Source organism: Photinus pyralis, unplaced genomic scaffold, assembly GCF_008802855.1.
Source record: "Photinus pyralis isolate 1611_PpyrPB1 unplaced genomic scaffold, Ppyr1.3 Ppyr1.4_LG3a, whole genome shotgun sequence".
Lineage (NCBI taxonomy): Eukaryota > Metazoa > Arthropoda > Insecta > Coleoptera > Lampyridae > Photinus > Photinus pyralis.
The window spans coordinates 12,390,321-12,416,086 of record NW_022170509.1 but is presented as its reverse complement, the minus strand read 5'-3'; the positions used below and the strand labels follow the sequence as shown (position 1 = coordinate 12,416,086).

The window sequence follows — 25,766 nt, the reverse complement described above, 5'->3', positions numbered from 1 at the left end:
CGGGGGTTGAAAGGGGTGGAAAGTGGTGTTTTGCAATTTGTGGCAAAACTACTAATTTTAGGCTAAAATGTTCAATATAAAAGTTATAGAGAATAAAAAAATCAACGACTTTTGTATCTACACTATTTTCACATAACCTCCAATTTTCCTAAAAATAAACAGAAAAGCTGTTTTTTTAGTTTTTTATTATTTTTGCGAAAAAAAGTCATAGGGGTTTGAAATTTGGAGAAAACATATCTTGTTTTATGATAAAAAAGGAGACAATTTAGGGCCTGTAAAGTTGATCAGTTTCCGAGATTTCACGATTTCTGAAAAAAACCACCTCTTTTTCAAGGGGATGAAAAATCTATAATTACATTCGCTTCAATAAAACGGACTAGGTACCGAAATACTCGGTGCAAAAACATAAAATAAAATAAAGCTACTTTTCGATATAACAAAGAAAAATATGACAACACTGTTCAACTCTGATAAACAAGGAAAACAAAGGGCCCCTAAGTATAACTGGTTTCCCTGTTTAAAATAGTCATTATTTACCGCCCGAGGCTAAATATCCTTCAATATTTGTGGTAATTAACCACTTTGCAGTGTATGCAACACACCTTACAACAATTTCAGTTTTTCCTATGTAGTTATACTTCTTTAAGGTGCTTATTCAATGGTTTAGGTATGGATATTCTCTAAATCTGTATGGGTGGATCTTAGGCTGGTACAGCAGTCTGAGAATAAGATGCAGGGAGAGAGCCACCTAAAACTGTTGAAAAAAAATTAATAAAATTATTTTTATGGTTATTGATTTCTAATATATCATTTTGTAACCCTCTGTAGATGTTTAAAAAATAGACGTCGTAAAACAGCTATATTGGATGATACCCAAAAAAGTATAAATATTATAAAAGGTAAAAATGAATTCTTATGTGCACCTTTCCATTACATATTCAATTAAAGTACAACTATAGCGCGTTCGCACCTCCAGATGCTGTATGGGGTCTTATGGACTAATTGCCTCTCTTACTAGTTTGCGTCATTCTTCTATAATACTATCCTTGTTTCTAACCGCATTGATGTCAAATTGACATATGTTTAAATTGAAGTATTAAAACAAAACATAATCTCCTTGTCATTGTCACGTTTGGCAAGCATGTACTGTATGTCCATAAGCACCATACTGCATCTGGAGGTACGAACGCGCCATAGTGTAAAACCAGACATAATGCTAATATGTGTTTAGTATGGACAGAAAACTTAATAACTAATTAAGGTTTAAACATGGCATTCATAAAGTCGTCTGGAGCTGCAAGGGGTCTGTTGTAAAAAGGAGCGAACGAGGACGAATATTCGGTCCAGGTCAACAGAGTCATATCCACTCCCGCTTCTCTAAGTGTTGCCTTTACCCGCTTTAGCAATTTTTCGCTTGCCTATGTGGTTTTTTATAGGTCAAAAACAAGTTGTCACATCCCTTGGGTCTTATAGGGTCAGTCAGGGTTAAGTAATACCTAATTAAGCTTGATACACACAGTCTTGGATTTTCCTCAAATAAGGGCAAATTCAAACGTCTAGGTCGGGTGGTTTTTATTTGGTATGGAATTAGGATTTTACGCCCGAATCTAGGAGCTTGATATTGCTCAACGAGATGGTCTGAATTCTTAGGCCTGTGTCATCAGGGATACTTCCCAAAAACTTGAGCATCTGTTGGGGGTCCCATGTAGCGTCATATCTTTGCGGTCTAATTCTAGAGATCCCCTTCAAAAACCTTTTGAAGTTAGGATCTGAACCTATAACTGAAGTGATTAAGGTTAAAGCTGCTCTGTGGGAGTTGAAGGATCCGTATCTGTTTCCTGCGGTTTCCAGCAGGTTTTGTAAGAATGGTATTATTTTTATTACTTTTGCTTCGTATGGAGAAAACTTTTGTCCCTCGCATAATTCTCACCAAAGTTTTAGAACACTAATCTGTTTAACTGTGGGATCAGCTAAAGAACTAGACATTGTGTCTAAAGCATTGTCCGGTAGTCCTTTTTGTTGGAAGGCCTCTTTGATAACTTTGTAACTACTAGGGTAAGGTGTGCTGATAAGGGGGGGTGCTGTCCGTTGAAAGGGCAGAGCAAAAGATTACGCCTAGGTCCTAAAAAGAGAGGTAACCTACAGTCAATTTCACAAGAAGTGGGTACAAGGGCTGAGCTTGCCAAAAAGGGGGCTACGAGAATCCCCTTGTCCTTTTGCAGTACTCTAAGTACTAGAGAAAAAGGAGGGAAGGCATAAAAGAAATGCGACAACCAATTTAAAGTAAAGGCATCTACTGCCTCTGGCCCCAGGTGCCGAAACCAAGAAACACATTTACTACACTGTAGGTTACTGAAGCAAACAGATCACTTTCTGGTACTCCAAAGACTGGAAATTATCTTAGACCAGTTTCGAGCATTCTGCCGGCTACTCCGAATTAGGTTTTCCTGCAGTTTTCCTAATTCGTAAGGTAAATACCGGAGTAGTATAGAACAACTTAAGACCTTCTGCAGAGGCACTTCTAAAAAAGCATTATGCGGGTCACTCTGTAATTGGGCGCAAGCCTGTTGAGGGCCCAGAACAAGAGAGGGATAATAAATAAATAAATAAATAAATCAGTGTAAATTATTAGTTCAAAAGGAACACTCTTCCTTAGATCTAAGTCCTCGTGTGAGATCGAAGGGACTTCAGCGCATTTTTGTGTGCCAGATCAGTATTCTATTAGCCACTTTCGACTCAACCATCAATCACAGATCTTGTCGAAGGCTACTACATTCACTAACCGCTTCCCACTTTCCGCGTGCACCCGCAATTCGCTTTTAAAGTTAAAATCGTGTCGGAGGCTACCACATTCCCTTTGACGGTAGCCACTTCCGACGTCCCGTTCACCCACCCGCAATTCGCTTCTATTGGCGACACGAGAAAGAGAGACAGCGATTCGAGATTTACGAAACGTTAAACCGCGTGATTTCGCAACGGAAGGTAAAAGGCGCCCGAAGTTGACTACTTCTCGAAGATGCGCGCGCGCCTCGCAAAAGGTCGTTAATTTCGCCCCTAGGACAATAAACAAAATTCCGCCACGCAGGAGTTGTGCGCGTTTACAACATCTTTCCGACGACACCAATTTGAAAAGAATCGGACCAAAACTGTAGTAGAAGATAGGAAAAAACTGAAAAACCTTCACGTTAGTATACTACGAGGATGACGCCCAGATGTCGCCAACCCCACATCATGTAGCCATGTCCCTAAGGTTGACAAATTTCACGGCCCCTTGCCTTTCTACAAGAGTTCTTCTACGCGCCCACATTTGCAGCCAGCCAGCCAACCAGCCAGCCAGCCAAAGTGAGATTAAAAGCTACCTTTTACAAATAAATTTGCAAAAATGCGCTAACAAGTATAAATTGTGGATAACTCTTGTGCAGATAAAGCGCATTTTTTTGTAATCGAAATAGCTTTTGTCTTGACATTACCAATGGATATATTTCTTGCAGACGTCTCAATCGCCCTTTGTGAGTACCCTCTTCCTATCTTACTATCTCTCTGTTGTTTGTGATGAGCTGGCTCTTTTTTGTCCAATCTGCTCCCGTGTATGGTTTTGTCTGGCCCCCTTGACGGACCGGGCGTTGCGAGTTTAAATTCTTGACCTGAAGGGGGGCCCATTGCTGGTTACTCCCTCCCCTCCACCATTTCGATGATTTATTGTGAGTGGCAGGCAAATTAGTAGGTCTAACCATTTTCAGGTCTTTGCTGACGATTTCTAAACTCGGCCAATTTTGTTTTTTCCTCGAGATCATCTCCCAAGAGAACAAACGATGGTGGACAATTTTCCACTTGTTCTTTGACCTTTTTGTTTAGGGAAGGGTAAATTAGATTCTTACTTGTCTCAGACTCACTGTGATATAAATTAAACCCCACACATGAATCCCCGGGAGGCAATAGTTCCCAGATAACCACTGGACAGTAATCCCTCGGACTCAATGAATAACCGTCGGACAATTATTGTATTTCAATAGGTAGTATAAAAGAACAATAAACTGTTTCAAAGCAATATAGACAAACATAGACGGACGGACAGAAAGGTCAAATGATCAAAATTTAATCAGTTAGTCCCTTGACCATTGTCTTCCCATTAATGAAAACAGAATTGGAGAATTCAAAACCCTTCGCGAGTTATCATGTACACAGATTGACGGACATAAAGTCCAATTCACGAATATCAATCAAAATGTAATAAGTTAGAGGCTTGACCATTGTCTACCTATTTACTGAAAAAAGAATGGAAAAATTCGATACCATGCGCGAGTTGATCATGTACACAGACGTACGCACGGACGGACAGAAAGTACAAAATCATGGACAAACTGAGTCCTTAACCTACCAATCACGGCCGAGGACGGTTCAATGGTCAGTTGACACCATTTTCTTTTACCCTTGAACACTCTTAACTTTGTATCCATATACGAACATAAACATTTCCAATGTTAAAATTTAAAAAAATACCCTAAACTTTCAAATAACGTAAGGTCCAACACTGCTGGGTGTCGCGCTCCTTGTGAATTCAGTAAGAATGTTGTATGAGTTTGCATTAGAAAAGGATCCTCATTGGAGTGTAAATTATCAACTGTAGAAAATACCATAGGGGGGTTATTTCTCCTGGGGTACCTGGAGAGGGGTTTTTTGCCCTTGGGGATTTTGGTCGGGGGTTATTGTACTGTACCGTACTTTTTCAACTTTCTTTCAATCGACACATGAGAGTAGCATCATCTCACTTTTATCATTCTTTGATTATTATTGTTTTTGTTATATTAAAACAGAATGTTATTAATACATTGTACTTTTTTTATTGCACTCAGGATGCCAAAGAGGTATGTAAAGATCATTTCGTCTATGTGCCAAAGGCAAATAATTGTGATGTGGAGACTAAACGCCACCTCTAGGACATGTCAGGATGTCAAAAATCTTGGGTCGTTACTAAAGGTGGTGACTTCGTTATGTGGCGTTTAGTTCCTCAAACATATCTTTTTTAACCAATGAAGTATTTCAGTACACAAAGAGAAATGTTATATTTTGCTTACCTTTTAGATTGAAAAAACAATTCAAGCAGCTTTTAGAAGATACAGGTTATGTGACGCCCGGTAAGCATCTGTCCGAAGTTAGGGTGTTGTTTATGGGCCGAGAATGTTTTGAGGCTTTATCCGAACACGAATGCCAACAGATTTATGATAGCCACCAGCGGGAACTTATAGAAAATGCCAAGCACAACTTTCAGGTAAGATTTTTCTAAGCTGCTATCTATATTAAAGCATTTCTTTTTGTAGGAGTTGCTGCTTGAGCACGCGGATCTGTTTTATCATTTTAAGAGTATTACGCCAACGGGTACAATTACGCAAGAAGATGTTAAGGAGATAACGGATGTATTACAAGATGACTTTAGGTATTTATGTAGCAAGGTTGTGCGATTTACTAAAAGGTGTCTTTTCTAGATATAAATTGTTAGATAGGTTGGACCAAGATAGAAAATTAATGCTTTTTCAACATTTAGGTTTTGTACATTGCCCCATAAGGGAGCATTGTCCTGCATTTCCAAATTGCATGGATGCTCTTATTACCCGAATACTTTCCTCTAAAGTACACAGGTAATAATATGGAGTTTACTGTTAATGTCTATCTATAAGAGCTATTTCAGACCTTCGTCGTGGAATCGCAGTACTCAATGGTTGTTTAATTCAGACAATAATCAGCTCAACATCGTGATTCTTGGTATAAATAATTTATCTGAGGATTTAGCGGCAAAGATTAGGGTAATCGTGAATCTCTTAGAAATCTTGTTTAACGTGTACATTTCAGGCACAATGCGACGATGATGAATACGAAATAGATTGCCATTATTATAGTTTGGATTATCGAATAATATCGGGTGATGTTAGTTTACCTCACAATTCGTTTAGGACTAGCGACTTTCTTCCGCATGGTGCTTTTTGTGTATATTCGAACGCAGAATCGTTTGAGTATATTCGTGAGAGTTTAGAGAAAACACTTCTGTCTAATTTGGAACAGGAGGACAAGTTGCCATTTCAAGGCTTGCCAATTGTATTAATGTTTTTACAAGATTCTTTTATCGACGAGAAGGAAGTACTGAAGTTACGTGAAGAGGGACAGAGCTTAGCTGATAGGTGAGTTACAACCTTTTTTCAGTGAAGAAATAACAACCGATTTCTATTTTACTGTGTTACACTATTTTTTCAATCCTTTTGGAGGCATTTTGATTTTTCTGAATGCTCCTGGGTGCCATCCTAGAAGCCATGAAATATACTACACTATTTCCACTTTTCTCTGTGACAATCAGATTAGAACTGATTTAGTAAAATCGTTAGAGCAGAAACCAAGGTTATGTTCCATACCAGAGTGACACATGCGGGAACGGGACATTAAGTATAGATGGTACGAAGTTCACCTGATTTTTATTTTATTGTATTTATTTATTATCCCTCTTGTTCTGGGCCCTCAACAGGCTTGTGCCCAATTACAGAGTGATCCGCATAATGCTTTTTAGAGGTGCCTCTGATCTGCTAGTTACATTATAAATACGTCGTCATATTGGAAATTGTATATGTGTATCTCTCAAATGGCAGTGATAATAAAGAAGCGTTTGTCTTAGTTTTATGCGGCTTGGATTTCTTCACATTCTTGGTTAGGGTACGAATAAATAAACTTACAAAACGCGTGATAAATCCAAGCTTAGAAGAAAACAAGAATAAAAAAATCGTCTCTTTGCATTTTTAGCTGATACATGCCTGAATTCCGTCCATCCATTGTAGACCTCAGTACTAGCATTGAATAACAAGTTAAAAAAGTAATCGTAAGTGATTTACAAAAAGCGCATTTCCACTTGCATTCATTTCCTATTTGTAAGATGCAACTTCTGTTAATATCGTAAAAATACGGCCACAAATATGAAAGATAGCGTTGCACATGGGCAATCCATTTTTGACGTGCTACTTCAATTTCAGTTTATGAGAAGAATTTCATTTTAATGCTTTTCTAAATAAGAAAGTTGGAAAGCGCATGCGCAAACCTACATTTTGAAACTAATGTTAGATTTTCCTTTGTTCCAAGCGCCTAAGTATCAAATTTCACTTAAATGCTTCCATAGATAAAAAAAGTTGGCACTGCGCATGCGCAAAATAAAATTTTGAAACTTGCGTTTGATTTTCCTTTATCCCAAGTGCCTATGTATCAAAGTTCGTTTAAATTCTTCCTTAAATAAAAAAGTTGGCACTGCGCATGTGCAAAACTAAATTTTGAAATTGACGGTTGATTTTCCTTTATTCCAAGTGCCTATGTATCAAATTTCATTCAAGTACTTTTATAAGTAAAAAAGTTTGCAATTCGGTTTATAAATGGTCGAGATGCGAAAAGGGCACTGTGAATTTTGAATCGATTCGATTCAACTTTGGGCATTGCGTATTATATGGCTAAAGCTATGCCCATATTGAATTTCATGCAATTCAGTTCATAACTAACGGAGATGTAAAACCGATCGAACATTTCTAAACAAAGTTATCGTTCACACGGACAGATAGATGGACAGACAGACAAAGGAATAGACGGACAGACCAACAGGCAGACGACAGATAGCAATGCAAAATTATAAACGATCTCTAGGATCGTTAATAAACGGCAAAAGTGTAAAATTATGGAACATGTAAAAAAGCGGTAAGCGGTACAGAAAAAATTCCTTCCTTGGTACAAGACTCGACACCATAACGAACCAAATAGCGAAAAAAGTAGAACAATAGTTCTTAATATAAAGAACTAGTAGTGTCGCAAAACGAGCGGACGGACGGACGGATAAAGTGGCCACAATAACGCATTTTTTTTTATTTTTGTGGAAATGCGCTAAAAAGTAATCGTAAACGATTTACAAAAAGCGCATTTCCAATTGCATTCATTTTCCATTTGTAAGATGCAACTTCTGTTAAAATCGTAAAATACCCGCCACAAATATTAAAGAAAGTGTTGCATATGTGCAATCCATTTTTAACGTGCTACTTCAATTTCCGTTTATAAGAAGAATTTCATTTCAATGCTTTCTTAAATAAGAAAGTTGGCACTGCGCACGCGCAAAACCAAATTTTGAAACTGGCATTAGATTTTCCTTTATTTTAAGCGTCTATGTATCAATTTAAATGCTTCCATAGATAAAAAAAAGTTGGCACTGCGCATGCACAAAACCAAATTTTGAAACTGGCGTTAGATTTTCCTTTATTCCAAGCGCTTATGTATCAAATTTCAATTAAACGCTTCCATAGATAAAAAAAGTTGGCACTGCGCATGCGCAAAATCAGATTTTGAAACTGGCGTTAGATTTTCCTTTATTTCAAGCGCCTATGTATCAAATTTCATTTAAATACAAAGTTTGCAATTCAGTTTATAAATGGTCGAGATGCGAAAAGGGCACTGTGAATTTTGAATCGATTCGACTCAACTTTTGCCGTTGCGTAATATATGGCTAAAGCTATGCCCATATTGAATTTCATGCAAAATTCAGTTCATAACTAATGCGCTAATAACACTATAAGAAGCATAACATTGTTGGAGGACAGCGCCACCTGTTCCCTGCTCGTCGCGTTCGTGAAGATCACTGAACTGTATGTGCGATAAATACCGCCACTAGCGTCTTGCGATATAAATGTACATTATAGAAGTCACTCTTTCGAAATTTCAAAGTACATACTCCCATTTTTCACGTACTTACAATCTGTTTATACCATTGATTTCCACTTTCTGAACTCTGAAATTTGAAAAACGATTTACTTCAAAATCTAACTTTTCCGCACAGTAGTAGACCCAGCACCTTTCTTTTGGTGTATTTACTTCTCATGCATTGCTTCGCCTTTTATTAATCGAAGTCTCTCATCAATGTACCAATTTTTGACAAAGATGTTCAATTTGCTTTTATAAGCAGCTAAGAAATTTACTTTTGCGCATGCGTAACCGCAGCTGTTGGCATGTTTAATATGTTTAATGCTAAAATTAAAATGAGCAAAGAAAGGTTTTCTTTGCTACTGTTAAAATTATACAATGGAGCACTTAATCAAAAATGTTTAATACTGTAATAACCCAAGTCCAGCCGAGTAACGACTGTGCAACTCAAACTCAAAATTCCCGCCAAAACTAACTGAAACTCGAGGCACGTGATCATCAAGTAACAATTCTCTCTAGTGGCAGGATCACGTTTTGTTGGGAAACGAGTTGCTCATGTACGCGAGATAGCCCTAGGGTCTTCATTGATTACAAGGAAGGGAAAAGAGCTATTGAAAACCTTCCAGGATATGTACTCACTTACTGTCATTTCTTTTCCGATTTGCATCTAACAATTTGACATTATAATGGCTTTCAACTTGGCTTCCTGCCTTGCACAATAACATCGGAGAATTCCATTTCCCTCGTAATTATAATTTTATACCGATATTGAAAATATTGTGCCACCATCTTTGACGGCAATGAATGATTTATTTATTACTACTGTAATACTTTTGCAGTTTGCAATGTCCTTACATGGATGTATGTGTGGATCAAATAAGTACCGAACAATTAGTCATGGATGCCTTACATCAATTGGTCCAAAGTATACATCACCGCGCTGGATTTTTGAATATTTACCAATCTGTTATTGAATGTGTAGAACCTGATATTAGGTAGGTGTGTTTTGAGACTTCCAATTAAAAGCTGATCTTGAATCTTTTTAGAATAATAATGTGCATGTTTTGTGGTGATCCGTATTCAGTAGAAAACGTGTTATCCCCATTATTGTCTCACCAGTGCTGCTTTCTGTCTGGTGAACGTAGTATTATTTTAGAAACATTCTTAGGTGATTCCAAACGTAAAGTAGAAGTTATTATATCGTCATTCCATGGAGCTAATGCATTCCGAGATGAACTTGTGCACGGATTTATTTTGGTATATTCCACAAAAAGGAAGGCGTCGTTAACAACGTTAAAGTAAGTTCGTCCAAGCCAGTGTGACTTAGTCAACGGTAATTTTTTAGCGCTTTTTCATTGAACATTCCAAATTTACCAATACAAATATTAGCCGTAACGGATTCGGGAGGAGCCAACGCTTTCTTCAGTAATGACCTCAGCCACCACTTGATTACTGACGGTAATGCGACTGCTGATAGACTTCACGCCCATTTTATGACGACCAATTCATCTTGTCAGCAAAAAAGTAGTTTACTTGTTCATCGCGACCAGTGCCTTATTGATTATTTCTAGCCGCATTTTATACTCCATTCTTTAAAGAAGTGTGGGAAAAGAAGCCCGAAATCGAGCAAGCTTTTCATATGGAAGAACCATCGGGGCTTGACGACAGCGGTGAGGGAACGTTGGAACATCCAAGGTCGCAGAGGCACGGGCATCCCCTTCCACCTCCGCGTCATGAAAGCTATCATTTGAAGATTAATGACGGGTGAGTTTTAAGAACAGGTCTCTATATAACCTTGTAGAATCTTTGTTGTCAATAACAAGTGCGATTAGGCACTGTTTTGGCGATTTGGGAGCTTCACTCAATCAGTCACATTTTTGAACCATGAAATTGTAACGAAAGTCAATCAATATGAAAACTGAATACCGCGACGACGGTAACCCTGCTTTTGATGCTTTCAACATGGCGGCTTGATCTGCGCCGTGTGATGCGCGTACTTATAACGCAGATAAGGGATAATTTTCTGCTTGTATCTGTTTTCAGTTTTTTGCTGCTTCTTAAAAACAATACACTCTAGTTTTTGTAGATAGAAAGGGTTTCACCACAGAATCTTGCCCACGTAGTACAAAGTTTGGCATTAATTTTAGTCAATTTACGGTTCAATAATCTCAAATCAAGTGGCATGGATACCCATAATATTTAACCTTAAAATCAATGATGCTGTAAAATGAATATTATTATTATCTTTTTCAGTAGTGGGAGTGAAAATTATGAACATTTAGGTGAGCTTAATGGACCTGATGAACGTTTAAGTTTGAGTGATCACAGTGATAAGTATTCGCAAATTTACATGTACGGTAGTGAGAACGGTGAAATATTATCATCTAAGAAAAGACATATACATCACGGTAATCCATTTGTTTCCGTCTAGAGCAGGTTTAGTATCTTTTTTGTAGGTTTTCAAGTATACCCTCCTCCAACGACACCTCCGGAACCTGCGCCGCCCGATCATTCGCAATCTCGGCAGTGTAAACGAGGTCCCATTCTTTCCACCTCACAAACGAGCCTAGATGAAATTACATGTGAGTGTACATACAATGTATAAGAGCAAATTAGCGATATTCATGATTAATTTTATCATATATTCTTTTAATGTGCGTACAGCCGACATAAGTGGATCAAGGGAATCTCTTGCAACTCATGATTCAGGTGAATCTGTTGTTTTGTTGCTTGTGATGTCGATTTAATGTTAGATTTGGTACGTGGGGGTAACTACAGATTAATTTTATTTGACTTTGTGGTTTTTAGATGCCGACGGAGAACCTCCAATACCAATTACAACCACGTGGAATAATTATGGTCAGCACGCGTTCACTACCGGTCGCAGGCACATCACCACAACGAAGGGGAGACCGAAGGGTATTTCTCAAACATTAAAGGTATGATTATTTTTCATTTATTTGCTAGACTTTGATGTGGTTTACATTTTCCTGGGTCGTAATGAACTCTGTGTAAAATCATGTTAATTAAACTAGATAATGTTGTATTGAGAATCGGGGTTAAGGCGATTTTGACAGAGCCATCTGCACAGTTAAAATCTTTTTTTTAAGGATGTCAGTTTTATTCTCTTGGGATTAATTTTGCTACACTATAGTCTTAACTGAACCTTTTATTATTAAGGATCCTCAGGTCCTTTATAGTTTTGTATTGTCGTACGTCCGTCCGTCCGTGTGCGCTCTAACTCTTTAAAAGTGACCGATTGTGTTGAAATTTGGGGTACGGGTACTTTGGACATTAAGGACGGACGCTTTGGACATTAAGGACGGACGCTATTGTTTTTCATGACGCTGGTTCAACAGGCACATAAGTTATAGGACTTCAAGTGAATCGGGAACAGGAAAAACTGTGGGCTCAATATAATAGAAATCAACATATTTCATTCCCTAGGGCCTAGGTCATGTATCGAGTTTGGACTTTCGCTACATTATTCCCTATGACTCTTAGATGTGTAGCAATTCAATACAACTCTTCTCTGTGGTATAGGTCGAAAGTTTTAGAGCAAAATGAAGCCAAAATTATACTTTATACATGAATTTATTTTTTTTTATTTATTTGTTTAACCAGAAACCATACAGAATAAAAATTCCAATTACATGGCACTGGGGCTCTGAACAAACATTGTGACTTAAGATCTAATTTTATTTATTATTGAATTTAGGGGATCGTGAAAAAAGTCGATATCATTAACTGAGGACAACTTATTTAAAGTGATCAAGATCTTAATAAGTGGGGAAGTTGTGTTGTTAACTGCAAAAATAGTATTATTTTGCCTTAGCTTAACAAATGGTACCTTAAGCTTAATTTCTTGAAGTAATTCGGAAGAGTATAACAAATTGTGTAAAATTTTGAAGACAAAAATTGTGGAGGCAATGTACCGTCGGGTTTCTAACCTCGTTATATCTAAGCCGAAAGTACTATTTAAGTAATTAAGCTGGGTACCGTAAGAGATCAAATGTGGATAATTTTGGGTTGACCTAAAAAACATTACTCGGATGAACTTTTTCTGCACTTTTTCGATCATGTCTGAGTATTTGAGAGTTTGAGGAGACCAGGTACATGCAGCATACTCAAGCTTGGATCTAATAAACGCATTATATAAGGTTAGCATTGTCTGTATATTCGTGAAATTGAGTGTATTTCTGATACCGAAACCAAGAAGTTTGTAACACTCATTTGTTAGGTATTCAATGTGTAAGTTTTTAATTTATTTTTTATTTTATTGCCTTTATTTTATAGTGGGCGGAGTGTTAGCAATTTGCTACTCTTCCCACTCAACCCACTATACAATCACAAACAGCCATGCCTTACCTGGGATTCGAACCCAGGACCCTTGTAGCCAATGTTAGAGCTCCTAACGTAAGCTCATCTGAGCTACGCAGGTCGGCAGGTTGAAGTTAAGATTGGTATTGAAAAACACGCCCAGGTTCTTAACGGAGGTGACTCTTAGTAAGACCTTTCCATTCATCTTATAGTCAAAAAGTAAGGGATTTTTCGATCTAGTAAAAGTAAGGACTTTACACTTATTGATATTTAGTTTTAGTTTATTTTTGATACACCACTTAATTACTGAGTTAATGTCTTCTTGAATATTTAAACAGTCACTTGCGGATTGGACTTTATTAAAATGTTTTAGGTCGTCGCCAAATAGTAGTGCTTTCGAGTTTTTTATCACTCATTTATGTATAAGAGAAACAGAAAAACAGAATTTAGAGTTTTAAAAGGTTTCAAATGCATTATCTTGGTGCTGAAAGAGTACATCACGTGCACATTTGATAACCGCAGGTGTGTGATTCAAAGATGTTAAATTATTTTTCTGAGGCCACATGGATTTTGGTCAAAATAAATCAAAATCGTTATTTATGCACCAAGATCGTTGAGAAAAAGACCAAAAGCATTATCTCAATGATCAAAACATGAATTTAATCTATTTTTGGCGACCATATGGATTTTTATCAGCACATGTCAAAATCGTTATTTATGCACCAAGATCACTGGGAACAAGATTAAGAGCATTATCTCAATGCCCAAGACATGAATCTGATGTACCTATTTTGTAAGATTAAAATAAATTATCGTTAAAAGTGATTGTAATACTGAGGATACTTCGATATTTCGTTGTATCGGTTTATTCATATACAGTTCCTTTGTGACGAGAGGAACAATTCTGGAAAGATCCTCGGACATAAATATATTAAGATTTTGTATACAGGGTGTCCCAAGTGAGAAGTATGACGTTAATTTTTTTAGGTGGAACATCTTGTATATTTTATTTCTATGATATATTCTCAATATACGCTTAAAGTTGATTTGTTTTCTGAATAAGACATGATAAACTAATACGCCAGTCAGGCCTCGGGTGATTAATAAAAAGTGCAGTTGAGAACAGTTTATAAACTTTAAAAATGTCTTGAAGTTACAGGTTGAACGGTGTGTATAGATCTAACGAACCAAACGCGTAATGTAATTTTCATATGCTTTTGTCAGAACGAGCTCGAGCACATTTGTGGGTCGCAAATTGCTCTCCAACGCGTTTGCGTGTTTTTTTACCCCCTGCATGTTAGTAAAGGGTGGTGTTGCATTGAGCCCCCACTTTTGTGAAGGAAATACACGTTTTGAACCACCAGGAATTCAAATCAAACAAAATCTTGATGATGTCGGTCGCTCTCTGTCTGTACTTTCATTTTCTGCTAAACGGCAGAATCGATTGGAACCAAATTTGGTACACATAGCTATTTTTAGGCATAAAAGGTAGAGCTGGGTAGTAGAATCGGTATGTCAAAGTGTCAAAAAAAACTGTCAATTTTTGATGATTTTCCATATTATGGCTAAACTATTGTATCAAATTGAACCGAATTTGGTACATATGTTCTATACGCACTTTACTAAGAACTGAAATACATATATAGTCAAAATCGCGATTGCGCAAATCATTAAAAATAATACTTTTCTGATTTCATAAGTAATGGTCACTGTGCTTTTCTAATGCATAATAGCCCAGGTTTCTATTCTAGTACATTACGTAATAGTTTGTAACTGTAACGCGGTGTGGAATGTTATCTGCCATGTTTTACAAAAACACTAAATCAGTGGTTCCCAAACTTATTATTATGACGCATCCTTTCTTAAAACTAAAATTGCTCACCTCACCCCCCCCCCCCCCCCCCTCCCTGTCCTGATTAAAAAATAAAAGTTGCTCTTACTACAAACGTATTTATTACAAATTACACGGTGAGTTTTTTTCATTTTCACTATGGGGATAATTTTTTTAACGCATTCAGTGTATAACAGCAGCTTCGTGCAAGTTTACAAACATTATCAATATGAAAAAACCAGGTGAGATCATGGGTTATTGTTAGACCGAGCATTTTAATAGTTTCAGAGCACTTCAAAATATTGGATTCAATTTTTGTGGCACCAAAAGGGATCACGGCAGTTTTACTGGAATTAAGGATCAAATTATTATCATTGCACCACTTATTTATTTGATCTAGCGTGTGAGTAATTTTTTGTTTTAAATCTAGTGCACTGTTTGCCGTTATCAGGATGTTTGTATCGTCAGCGTAACATATAACAAAGATACTGTCCTCAACAGCACTCTCTTTAACAAAAGGTACGAGATCATTACTGTAAATGACAAATAAAGTAGGACCCCGTATGGATCCTTGCGGGACTCCTGACAAAATTGGCGTTGCTACACCGCGCTGCCCATTAGGTAATTCAACTAGCTGCGATCTGCCCCGTAAGTAGGATTCAAACAATTTTAGAATAGTTCCTCGAATACCGTAATGGGATAACTTACTAATCAATTTTTCATGGCAAACAGTGTCGAAAGCCGCAGAAAAATCAACAAAAACACTTACGTTGAAAGCCGACGATCGACAGCTGTTACAGCTCTGGCAACATACTCACATAGCGCTGTGTCAGTCGACCTGTTTTTTATAAAACCATGTTGAGAGTAATTAATGATCTTAAATGTTGTTAGATAACTAATTAATTGATTATTAATAACAATTTCGAAAACTTTAGGAAAGCTGGACAATAAGCTGATCGGCCTGTAGTTGCAGACGTCACTTGGATTTCCTTTTTTTAACAGTGGCCTTACGATCGCTATCTTTAGACGACTCGGAAAAATACCGGTGCTACAACTTAAATTGATAATGTGGCATAGAGGCTTAGATATTAAAACATTGACCGATTTTATTAAATTGTTACTAATTTCGTCGTATCCACAAGAAAACGAAGATTTCAATGACCGAATCGCAGATCGTACATCTTCATCAACAATCGGTGTTACAAACATTGAATTACTAAATGACGGTGAAAAAGGCATGTTTATATTATGAGTTGGTTGACTAGTGATGTTATAAAAACGTGAAAAATGAGTGGTGAACATATCAATGGCCTTAGGGTCAGATACAGTAGCTCCATCCTCGGTGATCTTTACATCTTTACTTTAATACGACCAGTTTCTGTGTTTATAATATTCCAGATTGTTTTAGTTTTATTAGTAGAGCTCTTTAATTTAGAATCGTAGAATAACTGTTTTGATGCAAGCAGTTGCTTTTGATAGTAAGCATGGTACTCTTTATAATTATTAGTGAGTTCGGGATATCTCTTAGATAAGATTTTTAAATCTATGACCTTTCGTTGCAATTCATAAAGCTTCGGAGTTATCCATGGGTGTAATTTACGTTTACTCTTAGAATTTACTAGAGTTAGAGGAAAATTAAGATTAAAGTAATACATAAAAGTATTTAAAAAATTATCAAGGGCCTGTTCAGGGTCATCACTGCAGAATACGTCTCTCCATTCTTCTCTTGAGAGGTCTGCACTAAATTGCTCTTTATTCGTTGGAGAAAACATCCTTTGTTTACGTTGGCTAAAACGATCCCCTATTGATTGACTTTGGATTGCGATCTTTAATAATTGACCATGGTGATCCGACAGGCAAAAGTCAATGTTATCTAAACTACATGCAATAGACTCCGAAATGAAAACGTTGTCTAGACAGGTTTTTGTTGTGGGCGTAACCCTCGTTGGTTCATGGAGTAATATTTTTAGACCAAAAGAGTATAAAAGGTCATTAAGCGCGGTCGTATTTACATTTACGGTATTTAGAAAATTAATATTAAAATCACCGCACAAGATAATTTTTGAAACAGACACTATTTCTTCTAAGATATTTTCCAGTAAATTAAGGAATATGGCAACATCTCCACCTGGTGGTCTATATGCAGCAACAACGACACAGTTTAGATTAATTAGCTTAACTGCACAAAACTCAAAATGACCCTCGCAGGGTTGTACGTTTAATTTGAATGCAGTAACGTGTACATCATTTTTGCTGTAAATTGCCGTCCCCCCATGCTTCATTGAAATACGGCAAAATTGCGAAACCAACGAGTAATCAGTAATGTTTATACACATTAATTTATCTTTAGGTTGCCAGTGCTCAGTAAATAACAACAAATCTAGTGAATGCTTAGCAGAGATTAGTAACGAGGCCAAGGCGTTGAGCACCTTGGATAGGCATTTGTCTAGAATTTGATAAGTCGGTCCTCCAACAAGTATGTCATCTAGTACGACTGCTACCTCTGGAATGGGCACAACTAAACCTTCAGCATTAGTATAGGGTAGGGTTGTCTCCATTTCCTGTTGAAAAATGGCTGTCACACTTTTTAAACCAAACTGCATCCTGTGGACCGAAAAAAGGCCCAGCGGCATATTAATATATCAGTCGACGGTAGTTAGAGCACTGTTCTTCAATTACTTTTCAAATATAGGGAAATGTGCCTGGATTATTATGGGGCTTCGAGCTCTATTGAATTTAAAGCACTTCTAAGAGCTTTAATTTTTCTAAATATAACAAAGTTGCCTTACCTATGTAATGGTTTTGTCTATCTGTTCCTTGTCTAATTCGAGAACGAAAAGAGACAGCGATGTAAATTCTTCGCCAATTGACTTCTACAAGTTCAAGGATTAGTGCTATTGAATATGAGCTGGATTAAAAGCCTTGTAGGTGGTCTGTCTGAGACGCATCCAATGGTACCACATACGACCTGATCGGATCACTAGTAACGGGGCAACGGAATGTTGGAACAGAGTACTCACAAAGGGAAAAGGGTGGACGAGACACATCCGATGGTAGGGTCAAAATTTCATATACGAATATATTGAGAACAGAGTGTTGAAAGTCGACTCACAAAGGGAAAGTGGTAGGTTTCCCTGAGACGCATCCAACTTACTTTTGAAAGCTAAAAATTTGATAACCACTTTTTTGCGAAAAACTGTTCATCTTGACGTTTGACTCCGTGTAACAACATACCATAAAAGGAAACTTCATGCAAAAACTCAGCTTTCCCCTATTTTTACATAATGCAATGCCTTTATTCTCCGTATTATTGGATTATGATTTTTAATGATGTGCAATCCCGATTTTGACTAAATTGATGTCAGTTCTTAGTAAAGTATCTATAGAACATATGTACCAAATTGGGTTCAACTCGATGTAACAGTTTAGTCATAATACAGGAAAACGTAAAAAATTGACAGTTTTTTGTCACTTTGACGGATTTGCGCGTGCGCCTTTCTATCTAAAAGCTTCAGCTCTTCCTTTTATGTCTAAGAATATGTGTACCAAATGTGGTTATGATCCGTTCAGCCGGAAAGGAGAGCATAGATAGACAGACTGACGGGCGGGTCGACATCATTTTTGTTAAAAAAGTAGGGAGTCATTTTTATCCAGTTGCAAATATGCACGGGTGTTTGAAAGCAATTCGCCTTAAATCAAACGAGCATTACATGACATGTTACATTACACGCTCCGTTCGTTAGATGTATACGCACCTTAACAAGAAAGTCTGTATGTTATTATCTCGCATGTTTCTTAGCCTACTACGTCACGTTTATAAAAGTGTTTCGGACAAAAAGTTTTAAAAATTGGTTTTGCGCATGCGTTTAAAAATTGAGTTTGGGCATGTGAATTAAATTAAATCTGTATTTTTCGTAAGAGTAAGCGTAACAGCCCGCCCTAAACACTCCAGTATCTTACTTGGCCCTGATCATTTGTTTTTTTTTCTGTAGCAACCAGGAAAACTGAACCTTAAGAACTTTTCCGTCGTCACCGAAGCTATAACTCGAATGAATATATGTAATAAAGATGGCTGCAACGCGAATTTCGGAAGTGCCCCATTGGCAACGCCGGAGATTGTCGATTTGGGATCGGAATACGCTCAAGTGAAAGACGTGGTTCATCCTTTTTCTCACGACGCCGAGTATACATATACCTTAGTTCAGGACGCGATTAGCGGGAAATCGAAATTACGACAAAGAAGAGAGAAAGGTCAGCCTTGTAAGTCTTCTTCATTTGCGCGATGGAGAAGTAATCTCTCTCTCTTTTTTAGCATATTCGGATACAGACAGTGAATGGAGCAGCTTGGAACGACGGCAGCGAGCCAGCGAAGTCTATTCAAAGGTTAATAGGAAACCGGCGACCCATAAAAGACTGCGTAAGAAAAGAATTGCCATACCTGTTCAACCACCTCGTGTTCCCCAGCTGGGTGGATATCCCCTACCTCCTGTCCATTCAGCCCCCACAACTGAACTAGATACTGATAAAGCAAATGGTAACTTGCCCCCTTTTAGAAAGCTTCTAATTCCTTACTTTTTTAGTTGGAAGTGGATCAAATTCGGAATCGTCAGAAGCTAGTGATGTAGAGCAGTATACTGGAACGGGGGACAGCCGCACTCGACTTTCGCAGAAGCGTTCTTTCAGCTTAAAAAAGCGGGGTGTTCCGGCCGTCGTACCGATACCTCCAGAAATACACAACACACACAATTTGCATCTTAACTCTCCTGACTTATTCTCAGCCAAACCTAACTCGTACGGGAACATTCACGATGACGAATCTAGTTTAGATGTTTCCTCTCCTCGTGATAATAATTCCCCGATGGTAAAACCGCAATCGCTAGAATACGTTTGTTTCAAATTTAGGTTACAGTTCGGTGTCTTACCAAAGCAGTTAAAGGATATAGAGCAAGACAAATTGACGAGGAAACGCGAAAAACAGAAGGCCAAAGACGATTCAAAGTTGGAGAAGCGCCGCCTGAAGGAGGAGAAATTGCGAAAGGTTGCCGATAAAGAAAAGGAAAGAGAGAAGAAGAAGCAACAGAAGTTGAAGCAGAAATCATCCAGCGGGGGACCGCCAAAAATTTCTGATTTCATCCAGGTAAGTTCATTTCTGCAGCTGCTCTCATTTACTTACAGTAGAAGTTCTCTTTGTGCATGACTGCTCTTGTCTAGTCTTTTATGGTGGTAACGCAGCACAATCGGTAACTTAACAATGTCAAGGTTATGGCTTTTTTCTATATTTTTTATTTTTATTTATTTTTTTATTTTGCGTGAGACGAGGCTGCCTATTAGTCGAGATAAAAAACCATTACCTTGACCTTTTTCATTAGAAGTGTTACCACCAATTACTAATTCTTTTCCTTACACTGTTATATGCGTTATAACAAAACTCTGCAATTTGAGAAGTTTTTTTTGCTTTGTTTGTCCACATTTATTGCGTTAAGTGAATCATAGTGCAGTGCTAGTGCAAGTGAAGTTCTGTGAATTAAAAAAAATCACATTCTAAGTTGAACGTAAGTACGCGGGGGCGCTCTTCGGTGAGAGGTGTAGTAATGAGAGCAATTTGCGGACACTTCCTTTAAGCGAAGAGATCTAAATGTGCTGTTACTATTACCACAGATGTAAAACTACAGTTAGCTCGTCCATGTTATAAGTTGGCTATGGGAATTTGGATTTAAGCATCTGGTGAGTTAAATCTGAACTGACATTGTTGGGATAGATCATAATTATTACAAACCCATAACCCACGTATGCTCTAGCTGTATGTGATGAAGGATGAGTTACGTAAGCTTTTGCAATATTAGTATGGTGAGCAATAGTATTGGTTTTTTTGTCCGTCCGTCCGTCCGCTCGTTCGTGGAGACGCTACTGGTTCTTTATCTTAAGAGCTATTGTTCTACTTTTTTCGCTATTTGGTTCGTTATGGTGTCGAGGCTTGCACCAAGGAAGGAATTTTTTCTGTGTTTAAAAAAAACCAAAAAACCTTTTTTTACATGTTCCATAATTTCACACTTTTCCCGTTTATTAACGATCCTCAGAGATCGTTTATAATTTTGTATTGCTATCTGTCGTCTGTATGTTGGTCTGTCCGTCTGTTCCTTTGTCTGTCTGTCCCTCTATTTGTCCGTGTGAACGATAACTTTGTTTAGAAATGTCCGATCGCTTTTACATCTCCTAATTGCATGAAATTCAATATGGGCATAGCTTCAGCCATATAATACGCAATGCCAAAAGTTAAGTCGAATTGATTCAAAATTCACAGTGCCCCAACCATTTATAAACCGAATTGCAAACTTTTTTATTTATAAAAGTATTTAAATAAAATTTGATACATAGCTGCTTGGAACAAAGGCAAATCTAACGTTAGTTTCAAAATTTGGTTTTGCGCATGCGCAGTGCCAACTTTTTTATCTATAGAAGCATTTAAGTGAAATTTGATACATAGGTGCTTGGAATAAAGGAAAATCTAACGCCAGTTTCAAAATTTGGTCCAGTAGGCGCTAGTTTTTTTTTATAAGCTCTTGTTTTTAGTAGCTTCACGTTCACATATGTGTAAAGTGTATGGTTAAATTCTAACACCTTGTAAATCGGTAAGAAGCTTTTGCGGACTTATGTTTATATTAACTTTTAGTTATACAATAAGCTAAAGAATTCGCTCATTCCGTATTTACATCATAGTTAGGAACACCCTGTATAAGTGTATACACACGTTAAAATTTAGTGGCCCTTGTGGCCTTTTCTACTGCCCTTATGGCCACCGTAAATTCAGTTCAGGCCATCGTCCATGAGGCATGCCTGGTCTATCACATATCAGGCATTTCTTATTGTTGGGGCTTTCATTTTTGAAGTTTAAGTACTTGTTTGTGACCATTTGTCCCTTTTTGGGTGGATTCCCGAACACATCGACCACTTGTTTATTTCTATTTTCATCCGTACTGGACATTTCCTGATCCCAACCCACAAGCAGAAGCAGTGTGACAGGCCTTTGTCCACTCTTGGAAGTCCTTATTTCTGTGACTTCTAGCTGTTCCTCACTTTCATCCCCTAATGATTCTTTAACCGCCGCCCGTACGTCTTCTTTGTTGGATATTACGTCTTATAAAATATACCACTCTATTCTCCTCCCTAACTCTACATTGGGCCCCACCCCGAGTTCACTTAGGAGTTTCTCTTGGAGGCACAATCTTTCATGTTATCTCTCTGGTTTAAGTGTTGATAAAGATCTTAGGCCGATTTCGCTTGCAAGCCAATAATTTATTCGAGGCTTACCGTGTAGTCTTGTATATGCTTCTAACAACCTCTTCATCATCGTTGCCCTCCAGGGCTACTATAAAGAGACCTCTTTCTTTTCATCGTTTTCTCCTTCGTCCAGTATCGCCACCGATTTTTTAAAAGTAGTGGTGCCATCTTCCAATATACCAGATTCTCTAAAGTTACAGGTATTTGTAGTTAAATTTAATTCATGTACCTTAAAAATGCAATGCGTCTGTGCAGAATGCGCAATTCTTTTTTTAACCACTATGTATTAACATGTAAACAAAAAGTCCCACTTTTTGACAGGATCAGCGATTTCAAGCCCAGATTGTCGGCATTGACACAGATCTGAGCACCATATTTTGCTAATAAATGACACATTTGAATATTATTCTCCACGAAAATTCGTGTGTGGCGACGCGACTCGATTTCCCAATGTCATGAGCTATATGTAGTATATTTACATCTGTGCTACCTGCGTTGCAGCTTTTTTTTTTATCAACGATCGTGCAAATAAATATACGTGCAGTGATATACGGGACAAACAGCAGTGTTGCTTGCATGCGAGTGCTATGCTTAATAATTTTCTCCCTTTATGGTATTTTTATTTGTTTCGGAACCGAGACTATAAAACAAATTTTCTGCTTTTTAAGTCTGAAAAGAACTTCATACCTCTATTTATGGAAAAATGTGTCAAATTCATCGAAGCGGAAGGTTTAGATTCGGAGGGTATATATAGAGTACCAGGTAATCGGGCGCACGTTGACCTCTTATTCCAAAAGTTCGAAGAAGGTGAGTATGATTCGACTGACGATACTTTCCAGACGGCCGCCTTTCAGATCCGAACGTGCAAATTAGCGAATTGGACATTCCGGTAAATGCGGTTGCGACGGCTTTAAAGGATTTCGTATCGAAACGGTTGCCTCCACTTTTTGAAGAAGATATTATCACCGAATTGGAAGAAATAGCAGGTAAAATTGAAATGATATTAAGGTATATAAATATTTTTGAGTGAAATTGAAGTTTTTGGGGCATTAGGCACTAGAATTAAACCGATGGCGACTACTACTGGAAATATGGAGGTGAAGGCGGACCGTAGTTGTCGACTTCTGGCATTACGTAGTATGTTAGATAAACTTTCGCCCGTCAATTTTGAAGTTCTGAAGTTTATTTTTCAACATTTTGACAGGTGCGTAGTATGTATTTTTAGTCAAATTTCTCACTACCAATATTACAATTTTTTGTTGATGTCAACAGAACAAAAATTGATGGTGAATATTAAGTGCTAATTTAATCCCATATTACTTTTTCTAAAAGTAGGTGAGAATACACAGTGTAACCTGTTTTGTGTGCCATTGGAGTGGTGACAACATATCGTCTTAGCAGAATAGAATACTTTTTGATGTAGCACTGAGATCATTTAAAGCAGTGGTTCCCAAACTACTTTCAATGGCGCCCCCTTTCTGAAAACTAAAATTGCTCACGCCAGATCCAAGTTCGTTAATACACGACATTGTTATTATTATGCACAGGAATAAAACGCCAACGTTCCGTTGTGTTGATATTAAAATCTTGCCCTAAGTAATTAAGCTTTTGTGGTGTGAGTAAATGCACCAATATTGTTTGTACCGAAAATTATTTATCGCACAAAGCACTACACTTCGTTTTGGTTCACTTCCACCATAAAATAAACTCCTTTCAAACAAATTTCAAATAACTCGCCAATCAACGACGGAACGCACCACCTTTCCAATATGAAACGCGCCATCCAACCTAAAATCTGTATCTCCTTATCAGCACCCACTTGCGATAATTAAATTTCGCCTGATAATTAAACTGCTTATCGCAAACACCCAGATGTGTCTTACTTCTAACCCCTGATCTAAATTGAATCAATTATCAAAAGCGATAAAATTTAAACAAGAATCACGCATGTAGAAAAACAACACTGAGATACAAATTCAAATGAAACGAACTAACTTTCTTTTAGTTCTGAATTCCATACTCTCAAATTGGGTTGAAATATTAATAACACAAGATGTTGTCTTCCCCAATCAAATTTATATTTCTGCTGTAGTTACAGATGTTGTTCACCTTGTCCTCAACATGTGACAATCGTTTTACTTTTGCTCTTCAGGGACTATGTGACATGCCTTAAGCGTCCATAGGTTGGCTTTATCCCGTGTTTTGCCTGTAATTATGTTTTATTTTAATTGACCACATGTAAACCACATGGACATGGTTTTCCCTACTGCGGGCGAACAAACATTGTCTTCAGCGCCCTAGCTTGGCACCAACGTCAACTTCGGCCGTTTAACCAGTGTTGTTAAAATCTTCAATGTTTAATTTTTAATTTCTGTCTAAATTGGAATTCATCTTGTGAACTCTAAATGGGGTTTATTAAATTTGGCAGAGGATTTTAATTTTTGCTTTGAAAATGGCCTGTTGTTAACCAGACCGAAACATACATCAGCAAATATAAATTTGATTGAGGAAGACAACATCTTGTGTTTTGTTTTTATTTTGTAAATAATCCCGAGATTTACTTAATAAATTGAAACACTTTCATATACAAGGTGTACATTATTTTTGACGTTTAGACTGAAATAAAGTCTACCTGACGTTGTTTACACAATAATATGTTGGTAATCAAAAATACACATGGGCATTGAGCAATCGAGTTTGGCATTTTTCTCAAGAAAATGGGTGAATAATAACCATTTTGACATCATTTTTGGGTACAAACATTTTGGTCACCAAAAATACACATGGATCATTTCATGGGCATTGAACAATTGAGTTTGGTCTGTCTTGCCGATGTTATATTCGGCCTGCGCGTTATTCGCCATGCTATAGCGCGCGGCCTGTATTTATGGCAGACCAAAGATAACATTTTACCATAACCGTATGAAGAAAGAGGGTGCTTGGAAGCAAATAAGTAGAATGATTCACCTTGGATAGAAGTGAGAGGTCAAGAAAAAAAGAGCACTATTTCTATTGTTGTTTTTTATTCAAAAAAATTAGGATCATGGCTGCAAATGCTGCACTCTGAGTTACAACCAACATACTTGTCTCGCGAAAACGGGCGGCTGTCAACCCGAAACGTTTCGCCTGAGTGCGAGACAGCGACTAGTGAAACATTCTTATTTTTTTACCAGCACTGTTGCAGGCCATGTATATAACCAAATACTATAATATTGAATCGAAAATTTTTAGTGGCCCTTTAAAAACTGGGAAATTTTTTATGTAACTTTTGGCTCTGCGTTGCCGACCCCTGCTCTATACTATACTTTACCTTTCAAGGTTGAATTTGAATGCGTCAGTTGATAATGTAACACACCAAACTGACCTATTTTTATTAATGATCTAGCAAGTTTATAATTTTGTGGTGTCTGTCCGTCTGCCCGTTTGCATGAAATCTCGATAACGAATGGACCGATTACAGTGAAATGTTGTAGGTGAATTCTTTATCAAATTTGTAGATCGAAGTTCATGAATTGGCAATGAGGGCGAAAAAATATGAACCGAATTGCATCAAATTCAATATGGGCACAGCTCTTGCCATATAATACGCGATTCCAAAAGTTGAGTCTAATCGATTCAACATTCACAATGT

General features: G+C 37.5%; 1 protein-coding gene across 9 annotated transcripts in view; it reads left to right on the top strand.

The window, feature by feature from the left end:
* Nucleotides 1-25,766, top strand: part of LOC116165662 (rho GTPase-activating protein 190) — a 33,142-nt gene that overhangs the window by 4,031 nt on the left and 3,345 nt on the right. For 2 of the 9 annotated variants that reach the window (XM_031480283.1, XM_031480284.1), the window contains exons 7-26: nucleotides 4,854-4,865; nucleotides 5,083-5,269; nucleotides 5,319-5,434; nucleotides 5,484-5,636; nucleotides 5,687-5,801; nucleotides 5,848-6,173; nucleotides 9,546-9,701; nucleotides 9,753-10,004; nucleotides 10,052-10,233; nucleotides 10,278-10,470; nucleotides 10,960-11,114; nucleotides 11,163-11,288; nucleotides 11,371-11,415; nucleotides 11,515-11,645; nucleotides 18,850-19,117; nucleotides 19,170-19,391; nucleotides 19,438-19,994; nucleotides 22,804-22,942; nucleotides 22,990-23,121; nucleotides 23,189-23,339. In XM_031480283.1, coding sequence (XP_031336143.1) covers nucleotides 4,854-4,865; nucleotides 5,083-5,269; nucleotides 5,319-5,434; nucleotides 5,484-5,636; nucleotides 5,687-5,801; nucleotides 5,848-6,173; nucleotides 9,546-9,701; nucleotides 9,753-10,004; nucleotides 10,052-10,233; nucleotides 10,278-10,470; nucleotides 10,960-11,114; nucleotides 11,163-11,288; nucleotides 11,371-11,415; nucleotides 11,515-11,645; nucleotides 18,850-19,117; nucleotides 19,170-19,391; nucleotides 19,438-19,994; nucleotides 22,804-22,942; nucleotides 22,990-23,121; nucleotides 23,189-23,339 — 3,618 coding nt within the window. Of the gene's footprint in view, nucleotides 1-4,853; nucleotides 4,866-5,082; nucleotides 5,270-5,318; nucleotides 5,435-5,483; nucleotides 5,637-5,686; nucleotides 5,802-5,847; nucleotides 6,174-9,545; nucleotides 9,702-9,752; nucleotides 10,005-10,051; nucleotides 10,234-10,277; nucleotides 10,471-10,959; nucleotides 11,115-11,162; nucleotides 11,289-11,370; nucleotides 11,416-11,514; nucleotides 11,646-18,849; nucleotides 19,118-19,169; nucleotides 19,392-19,437; nucleotides 19,995-22,803; nucleotides 22,943-22,989; nucleotides 23,122-23,173; nucleotides 23,340-25,766 lie in introns of all 9 variants that reach the window. The other 7 variants (XM_031480288.1, XM_031480287.1, XM_031480290.1 and 4 more) reach the window with 7 other exon arrangements.